Source organism: Ammodytes marinus, assembly GCF_949987685.1.
Source record: "Ammodytes marinus genome assembly, chromosome: 22".
In the NCBI taxonomy this organism is placed as follows: Eukaryota; Metazoa; Chordata; class Actinopteri; order Uranoscopiformes; family Ammodytidae; genus Ammodytes; species Ammodytes marinus.
Genome location: NC_137226.1, coordinates 6,634,415 through 6,644,793, shown reverse-complemented (window position 1 = coordinate 6,644,793; position 10,379 = coordinate 6,634,415). Strand labels below are relative to the sequence as shown.

The 10,379-nt window shown below is 39.5% G+C and overlaps 1 protein-coding gene across 1 annotated transcript in view; it reads right to left on the bottom strand.

Moving 5' to 3' along the window:
* Positions 1-1,444: 1,444 nt before the first annotated feature.
* Positions 1,445-10,379, bottom strand: part of pawr (PRKC, apoptosis, WT1, regulator) — a 73,125-nt gene continuing 64,190 nt past the window's right edge. Inside the window, exons 6-7 of the mRNA XM_080051018.1 lie at positions 6,573-6,677; positions 1,445-2,880 (exon numbers count right to left, since the gene is read on the bottom strand). Of these exons, the coding sequence (XP_079907144.1) occupies positions 2,794-2,880; positions 6,573-6,677 (192 nt within the window). The 3' untranslated portion in view covers positions 1,445-2,793. The remainder of the gene's footprint in view (positions 2,881-6,572; positions 6,678-10,379) is intronic.

Here is a 10,379-nt window from a genome sequence, read left to right as displayed (position 1 = left end):
GATTGTACTAAGAAAAAAAGGGAATATTAATGTCAGGAAAGTTTTTATGGCCATAGTTCACTTTCACAGGCTGCTGACAGCCTGGTATGTGAAATGGATGATTTATTTTCATTCATTTTATTGGCTTCTGCTTTTAAAAAAATACTATTTTGTTTGCGTTACACCAGATCTCCACATTCGATGCACTGCAGCCGTAGATGGTTTGTCTTACCTTATAGTTGTGAGGGCTCAGGATATGACTCTGATCAGGAGACCAGATGTTGTACACAGAGAAGGGAGTTCATCAAAGGTTTTTATTGTTTGTATTTTTCATGTTTAATGTATTAAGTTATCAATTCGATTGCTTGACAGTTCCTCTGATATTAAAATGCTTAAAAAGTCATTAAACAAACTGAAAGCTAACTATCAGAACTGTCTTTCTTCACCATATTATAACTGTGATACCAGTTAAAATATAAAACTTATTCAGAAATAAATAGGGAATTGACCAATTAGAATAAAGCTTTAGTTGTTTACCCCAGTATTTGAATTAAATAATTTATTTTTGCTTACCTCTAAGAAGACAACTTTAAATAAACTGTCATGTAGAATTTATATACCCCTTCTACAGGTTGGTAGAATCACCAAATTAGTTTAAAAAAATGGGCAGTCACTAATTTGAAATGGTCGAGGATTTATTGATAATCCTTGCAAAGCTACAAAACAATATCGACTCTCTATGACGGATAGGATTGTGCTGCCGTCTATACTTCAGTAAGGCTCCTGTGTTGCTGTCGAGGGTGAATGAGAGGCCTTGTTAAAAAATGGCAGATACTGAATGAATTGTCTTTGCCCTCTGTGAGTATTCCAAATGACACACCACCAACTTCTCATAAAAATGCTAATAGGGATTATGGAGAGAGCCTCCAGCACGTTTGATCAGCAGAAAGAGGCCATTATCTGGATATTTAGTTGACATTAGTCCTGATATGCTTCCTATATACACGTTCTAATCCACTCTGTCACTAGGTGAGGGGATGAATGGATTTGAATGGTTTAATGGAGGTTCTATTCTGTGTGTGTGTCTGTGTGTGCACTTGTACAGGCATCTTTGTGAGCTTTTAACTACCGTAGTGAGGACATTTTGCCTGGTCCTCACTTCTTCAAAGGACTGTTTGAGGGTTATGACTTTGTTTTAAGGTTCAGGTTAGAATTAGGTTGAGGTAACTGTATGGGTTGGGGTTAGGCATTTAGTTCTGATGGTTAGGACAAGGGGCCAGGGAATGCATTATGTCAACGACTGTCCTCACAAATATAGAAGTACAAGAATGTTTGTGTGTGTGTGTTTGTGTGGAGAAAGCTAGGCGGATGAACTGAACCCCCCGCCACCTTCACATTGCATTACTGACTCAGTGGCTTTGTATCATCACATCAAATTAGTCTTAATGAACACAGGCGAGCCGACTGGAGAGACATAATCAAACTTTTATTAAATGTTTTAATCTTCTGTACATGCATAATGAAGTGGAAAGAGAGATGGGTGTCTGTCTTGATCTTTACCCCAAAACGTGTCAGCGTATGTGGAAGCGGAGTTAGCTATTGACGGACTAAAAACCTATTGATTAATTGTGCTGGAGCTCATTGAATGGCTCCTCCTCAGTAGAATAAAAAATATCTAAATATACAGAAAGTGAAAAAATGCCACTACCAGCCAAGCCTGTTCCCTTGAGTAAACAGAAGAGATGCATTTTTTTTTAAGTATGTTCCTTCAGTTCATTTGGTTATCATACAAAAAAAATGCACTGTAGCTCATTCCACACATCTTAGATGCCATACAGAGAGCAGCTCAACACGATCTATCAAATATTGCATAAGGACATAACCTGTAAACGAATTACAGAAAGCACAATGCCTTTAAAAAAACAATCCATATATATACTAGGTAAGGGTTTCAGTAAAACATTTCATCAAGGATAGGTATGATACTCAGATGTTGACATTTGAAATGTGTAAAGCATATAATTGGTATGAAGTCTTGTTTGTTACCTTTTTTTCCTATTGGAAATGGTATTCATACAATTTTGTAGATGCCCCTTTTGGGATTCAGTTGTATCAGGGAATAATTGGATGAAAGTAAATCTGGCACCAAAGTTCATTATTAAAGCACCAAACTTGAATTAGTTTTGATGGATCGACAAGTAGAATCTCTCAAGCATCGTAAGGCACTATGCCCACTTTGGCTGATGGTACTGTAGCAGTAATTATCTTGAATTTGGTCCAAGTGTTCCTTCAACAGAGGGCTCCAATCGTTACAAGTACACTGATGAAACTGCACTAGACATAATTCAAACATTGCAAACATGTTACCTGGGTGGCTGCTGTGTGCATGGAAGAAGAAACTTTTTTTTAAAACTATTAAAAACACGTTTAAAAAGACTTTGTGTGCGCTTTTTGTTTGTGTAGCACATACATTCATTTCACTTTTGCTTTATCAAAATAATCCAAAAAGTGGATCAATCTAAAATGGCCTATATACAATACATTTACATTAAATATTTATATGATGACATATAAACCCCGTGAGAGTGTCAGGTCAGGAGAACATTAGCCCACACTTGTCTCAGCCGATAACAACAAATGTTATAAATCCTCCTTACAGGGATATTTTGTAGGCTGAGTATGACTACTTTCACCTCTGACAGACAGAAACAAACACATTAAAAGGCCATGCGTCTGGACTTGACCCAGGGCAGGAGAAAGGAGAGAATAGAGATGCTCCATTGGTCAGGTGGGGAGACTGGGTTGTTTGTGCTTCTACCTCGTCAGCTGACCCACCACTTTCAGCAGCGTCTTGTTCTCCTGTTTGAGTTGCTCACACTCGTCTTCAATGTCATCCAGGTCCTGCAGAGAGGGCAAAGCATGTGTTGGTGTACTCTGTCTGCACACTGTTATGCTCTTATATTGCACATTTTCAATTTCTTTAGTTTCCTTTTAAGGTTAATAATGTTCTTCTTTAGATTCCGATACAGTTATGTTTTGACTTACTTTTGCGCTATTTAGAATGTATTGTAATTATACACTCACCGGCCACTTTATTAGGTACAGCGGTTCATTTTCTTGTTAACACATAACTAATCAACCAATCACATGTCAGCAACTCAATGCATTTAGGCATGTAGACTTGGACGGGACAACTTATTGAAGTTAAAACCGAGCAACAGAATGGGAAAGAAAGGGATTTTAAGTGACTTTGAACATGGCAATGTTGAGGGTGCCAGGAGGGCTGGTATGAGTATTTCAGAAACTGCTGATCTACTGGGATTTTCACTCTAAACCATCTCTAGGGTTTACAGAGAATGGTCCGAAAAAGAAAAAATATCCAGTGAGCGGCATTTGTGTGGACGCAAAATGCCTTGTTGAAGTCAGAGGTCAGTGGAGGATGGGCATACTGGTTCGAGATGATAGAAAGGCAACAGTAACTCAAATAACCACTCGTTACAACCAGTGTATGCAGAATACCATCTCTGAACACAAAACACGACCAGCCTTGAAGCAGATGGGCTACAGCAACAGAAGACCCCACCTGGTGCCACTCCTGTCAGCTAAAAACAGGAAACTGAGGCTACAATTCTCACAGGATCACCAATATTGGACAATAGAAGATTGAAAAATCATGCCTGGTCTGATGAGTCTTGACATTCAGATGGCAGGTTCATAATTTGGCGTAAACAACATGAAAGTATGGATCCATCCTGCCGTGCACCATCAACCACGCCATGTTCAAAGTCACCTAAACCCCCTTTCTTCCCCATTCTGATGCTCGGTTTGACTTCAGTACATTGTCTTGACCACGTCTAAATGCATAAATGCATTAAATTGCTGCCATGTGATTGGCTGATAAGCTTTTTGTTTTTATAAGCCATTGAACAGGTGTACCTAATAAAGTGGCCGGTGAGTGTATACTAGCTGCTTATCATCTTTTTAATACTTTGCACTTCTTCAACCGAAGGTCGGAGAGATACTTATTTTGTATGGCACACATTGCAGAAATTTACAATAAAGTTGAATTGCCTTGAAACATGGCAGCTCTATGAGTAAGCGATTCCTGGACTGATTTTAGACTCGTGAATATTTACAACTCCTCCTCTATACCTCTGAGGGCCCCGTCAGGTTGGAGTGTTAGTGTGAGAGTTAAAGTGCCAGGTTTTCTCCCCTCCAGCCACGCTCCCGTGATAGCAACAAATTGCACATTAAGAGCTTCAATTAGTCGCAAATGAGAGAGGCTCTCAGTTACCGTGGCGCTGTGTCATCAAAGTGACACGAGTCATTTTGGGATTCTTCCATCACCGGTCATGATCACACGGCTGCTGAGAATGACCTTGGGTGCACTTTGAAGAATTTGACAAAGTCAAAGTACAGAGGACACGTTTGTTACTTTAAAGCTGTTATGAGCAATATTTTATATCATATCGATATGAATTCATTACTTACATTGCTGCTCTGGATGTTTAAATAAGCAACTGTTCACTAACTCTATATCAACTTATATGTACATTTTGTATTCACAACTTGTTTCTGCTGCCCCCAAGTGGCCAGCAATAATGATAAATGACTGTTATTGCAAGTTCTACCTTTGAGAAAAAGAAAACTTGCTTTATCATTTAATGGCAGATCTCATCAGCTTCAATGGTCTGGCTTTTGCTTCTCGCGATGTGAGCGTTGTAAAGAGAGGATTTCTCTCTTCAAAGCGTATCAAGAGGGAGATATCATAACTCCAGCAGTTTGAGCTTTTAACTTTTCTTCTTTCTCCCAAATAAACTTCTAGGGTTCAATCATCCCTCTCCAGAGACAGCAGACTGGATCAGCTGTTATCTCCTGCCTTCCCGTCAGGCTTAGCGGGAGCCTCTCTCGAACATTTATGATGGCTATCACCGCGGCGGCCTGTACATAAAGGGCCCTTCTCTTATGACCAACTTCCTGTCCATGTGATGTTATCAAACGCGATGCCTCCTGCAATATTGCACTCTTAGTGTTTGCAGATGAGTTGTTTGTGGCGTGTATCGGAGGTGTCAAGATAATAACCAGGCAATGTTCATTTAGACTCATAACTGAAAATGTTCCCTGGCCGCTGTATCTGTTGGCAAAAGCTTGATCTCTTGTTTAGATTTCATTGGATCCTCAGGGGAGAGGTAAGATCTCTTTTCTTTCAATATATGAAACAATAAAGTCTTTCAAATCTATTCTCTCCTGCTAGGTTTCCTTCAACAATGCAAAATAAGTGACCCAGAAAAGACTGGCAATAGGCTGTGATTTGAAGGAGGTATTGTTGACAGTCTAGGGGGGGTTCAGAGAGTTTGCTGGGGTTTCACTGTGTCTAGCTGCTGAATAGAAAGAATACTCAGTTTACATGAGTGTACCCTGACCTGTGAACTATGACCACAGTGTGAGGAGGAAACACGACCCACGATCCCGGAGGCCAAAACTAGACTTGAAAACACACATGACCTCCTGCTAGTGGGTTCACGTCACTGTGAAACACTCCTGAATGTGATGGCTACAAGATCTCTCAAAACCACTTCAGAGAATATTCCAAAACTAAGGCTGCTTTTTGTTACTAGTCTAGGCATTTTTCCTGTCTTAACTGATTGTCCTTCGATTGGACCGGTGGTTGTTTTCTTCAGAGGAGATATTAGATATTATAAAGGACAGCCACAACTAAGTCTCACCAGGGCCCTGTTCTTTGTATGTAGATCATTTGAGAAACGGAAAATGACATCTGTTAAAGCGACAAAGCCTTATAGCTCCTGTAATAAAAATTTTAATGAGCAACATAAGTTCACATAGGGAGGAAGTTGAGCTGGGTCAATAAAGAATCAGACTTTGACCTGGGAGACCACTGGTAATTTGACCAATTCAACCTTGAGTCAACTTTGTTTTTTTGTAATTATGACTACAACTCTTAGATTCGTGTTTATATTGTAACAATGATGATGAAGATTCACAAACTTTAAAAATGTAGTCTTTTAACTTGTTGCGAGTGGTGTTTTCAGCCGACACTTTTTACTTTATTCAACAAAAGGATCTTTCCAAACCTGGGTTAGGACCAGAACAGTGTTCTGAACGATTTGACTGAAAATAACCTTAAATTGAAGCTGACAAAAAGTAATTAAGCTCGAGACATATAATCATGGTTGAAATTCTAAGTCACTCTGCAGCTAATGAGTTTTTAGTCAATTCAATAAGACATCACTGTCACCTGGAACACTAACTAGTAACTTTTGCTGAAATGTCAGAGTGAGTTTTTGTATAGATTTTAAAATTCTAATTGCACCTACAACGACTGGGAGGAGAATAATTGCTGTAATTTTGTAACAAGCGTGTAAATCCAAAAATAAAGGTTTGCTGGTGTCCAAATCCTAATAGACTGCAAGAAAATCATTCTATAATAACACATACCTATAACAGAAGACAACTCAATTAAAATGACAAATGAAGATTAACAACCCCCACAAGCCGCCCACACATTAAAAACACAAAAAGGAACGCTCAAAATATCCCAAATCAGAGCAGAAAATAGTGAAGGCTTGACTCACTCTATTCAGCAAGTCGATTTCTTCCTTCAGCTTGCCGATGAGGTCGTCTTTATCCTCATGAGCTCTCAGCAACCTCTCATTCTCCTGACGCTCCATGGTCAGCTCCTGAAAACACACAAAATTAGTCAGTAATTGATGAAGCCTTTTACAAGAGGAAAACAGGGACTTCAGATTTCTTTTTAGATTTATACAATATGCTACAGGCCCCTGTGATTACTTCAGTTTGAAAATAAATGGTAATTGACAGGTCAAAATTTTTGTTTTTAAATTAACCTCGAAAAAAGGTAACACATTGGGGATTGAAATGGTTCACTTATCTCAGGTTTTGTAATATGTGGTAACGTGCTCATTGTGAACAGACTGCCGTAGTAAAGAGGAATCAGAGCATGAAGGTGAAACTCTCGATTTACCTATTGGTCTTTGTTCCTCACCTGTAGGCTATTGTGAGGGTGGCCATTGAAAGGATAAGGTCCAGAAGACCAACCGAAATAGATAGTAGATTGATGAACGGAAATCTTTCGGAAGTAAGGGTGTATTCACACATGCCGGGTTTAGTTCGGTTGAAACAAACTCAGGTGCACTTCCGCCTTCGGTGCGCATCTTTTAGACATGTGTGAATACAGCATTCGCACTCGGGGGCGGACCAAAGAAGCGCTCCGAGACCCAGCTGAAGAGGTAGTCTCGATGCGCTTCAAAACGCACTCTGCTGCAGTTCGTTTGTGGTGTGAATTTGGCCGGACTCGATCCGACCCAATTGCAGAAAGCACTGCACCTTTTCTTTCTTTTCTTTTTTAATAGATCCTTTGATAGGATTTGTTGTGGTTTGACCGGGAGCCCCGAGCGAAAATATTACATTTGATAATGACGCGTACACATGCTGATATGTTCAGCGATCAGATGGAGAGGAGCGTCTCCCGTAGCCTACAGTGCCAATAGGTTCACGCTGCGCTTTGCATGAAGTGTGTATTTTTATTTTTATTCCCAACGGGACCGTCAATACTGTCCGCGTGTCAGTTTGGAGCTGAACTGCGCCGAACTGACACCCAGCTGATACACAGCTAATCAGCTGTGTTTCAGCTTGAGCCTATATCATGCGAGCCGCGCGTCCAGCAGCAAAAATACAGTAAAAATGATGTTTCACATCGTAGGCTACGAGCCACATAACGTGGCATTGACATAGGGCTACATAATATAACCATATGAAACAACAATCATTTGATGTTTTTCTTCTTTATTTATAGGCTAGATGTAGGCCTTATTATTATTTTTAACCCCAATGTCTGTCCAATGAATGAATGATCTCAGATCACGTGTGGTTTTGCTTCGTAATGCTTGTTCACTTGCCAAAGGGGATAATATGAAAGTGGACCACACCAAAAAAAAAAAATCAAAATTCTATTTGGTCTGGACCAAAGCAAGTGAACTAACAGACTTTCCATGTGTGAATACACCCTAATTCTGGCACCAAAGGCTTCAAATATTAGAAATGCAACCCTTCATCTTCTTCAGGTGAATGATACATGAATGTATCTTTACTACTGTCCAGCATTAGGAGGCCTTATTTGTGCCAAACCTACAACTGCAAACAGCTGTGTTCAACATTTGAGAATATTAAGGCGCCTGTTTTCATCTGTTACCACCTTAAAAACCTGCGTCACAGGCAACCTTATTGAAAGCACATTTCACTTCCAAAAACATCTGGTTTTAGAAGTAATTTAGACTAAGTCAATAAAAAACAGGTATTTCTTGTTTTCAATTTCCTAATTCACCATATTCTTCAATAAACAATGTTCCTTTTGCATAGTGCTTTTGTGTTTCTTTTGATTGTCATTGTTTGAAATCCAGTTTGTTCCCATCGGCTTCCTCCAAAAACCACAGTAGAATAAAAGGATATTGTTCCTTTCTGAAAACGCCTGAATGTATTCTATTCACACAGATGCTTTAATGTTGAAACTGCTGTTTTGGTTTGTGATGGAAATAACGATCAGCGTATGATTTGCACTTTCCAGTTTCACTTTCTCTCTGATGCTGATAATTAGGAAATTGTTTCCATGGAAACCAATCGAACAGGTACACACTAGAAAGCACCAGTTTGTAAACTCTGCCATACTGACAAATATAGAGGGTGTTTTGTGGAGCTGATGGGCTTAATCAACAAAGTGTCAACTTGTTTGGGCAAGGGCTTGAATGTAAAAGTCATTATTTATAGGAAAAAGTTACGCACTATAGCTTCAAAGGTGCTATAATTAATAATAATAATAATAATAATGTATCTAACAATTGCATATGAACAGACCTTTGTAATACATCAACCCCCTGTATGAAAGAGGAAAAAATAATGCGGATACAACTAAGAGTTGAAAATGTCATTTTAAAAGTGCCTCTATTCTCTTGACTCAGAGAAAGAGCTCACACAGAAAGTGACTGAGGTCGCACCAGAACTTTATAAACCTTATTTTTGAGAGCCACCCTAGTGACATTTGATGGCGAGCTGAGTTTCAACAGTGGCGGCATTGAGGGGTTGAGTGCCTGATAGGAACAAGGTAGGAGGAAAAGTCATATCTGCAGCTGTGAAAGGTCATCTCTTCAACAACACTGAGAGGAGAATTGCTGCCAGTTCTGAGCTGGTCAAGTCGGAGCACTCAAAGTAAAAATCCATCTGAAAAAGTGCCACTGCTGGAGGTTTTCAGTCGGCCATAAGAGTTTTGAAAAGGACTGTTGTAAAGCAGAGTAGTTTGGAAGTAGAACCTCAGTTTAGGATTTGCTTCCTCTCACTCATATTTCTTCAGAATTCATGTCCGATTTTTGTGTGTCCAAGTACCTGACACCTTAATGGAGGAAAAGTGGGCACACTTGATGGTGAGTTAACTTAACGCCACAGGATACTGCATTAGAAGAAGAAATAGTGTATGTTTTGGTTTAAGTCAGGGCAGTAGCTACCTACCAGTGGGGACACTGCAGTCACGTCCGTCTTATTGTGATATTTCTAGTGTCCATTTTCTTACATTACATACTTATATTTCTCCAACACTGTTTCTGGCTGTGTAAAGAAAGCTTGTGACAGCTATTCAACCACAGTGTGGGAAGTAAAAGTTCACAGACAGTATAATTGAAAGGTGAAAGTCTGAATACAATTTGATTACCGTAATTTTCGGACTATAAGCCGCGACTTTTTCCCCATTTTTCGACCCTGTTATTACATAGCACAGTATATGTTCTGTAGCTACTAGGGATGGGCGTTAGTAATTGAGTACTCGAGTACTCCTCGTTTCAAATGAACTCGATGGGTGGATGAGGAATTTTTTTTTTTTTTATTTTTTTTTTAGTGTCTGTAGCCTTTAGGCTATTTTAAAATGTTATATACGTGTACAAAACGGCACAAAACGGATAAAATAAAGTTTAACAAAATTAAATATTTTGATGCAAGTGCAATAAACTGAGCGTTGTGTCAAACAGCAACTGCAAATAACTGCCACCTCCGTGCAGCGCAGCCAGTGTGTGGTCCCACAGCACCGCAGAGCTGAACACGGTCTCTCCTTCCTCCAGAACATTTTCAGGAATATAACTGTCCAATTATTTCAAAGCAGATGATAAAGTTCCGTTTATAAAAAGGGGAGATGACACTTGTTACTCTCTGTTAGTAATGAGTAGACTCCAGGTGAGCATGCAAGGTGCTCTCCGCTTGGAAAGAAAAGTAAAGAAGAAGCAAGGCTTAGCCTACTTCAGACAAATTCGCTCCGAGCCAACAACAGTTAAGAAGCCTTCAATAGGGAATATGGGGATAAGATTCAAAAACCAACCGGTGTA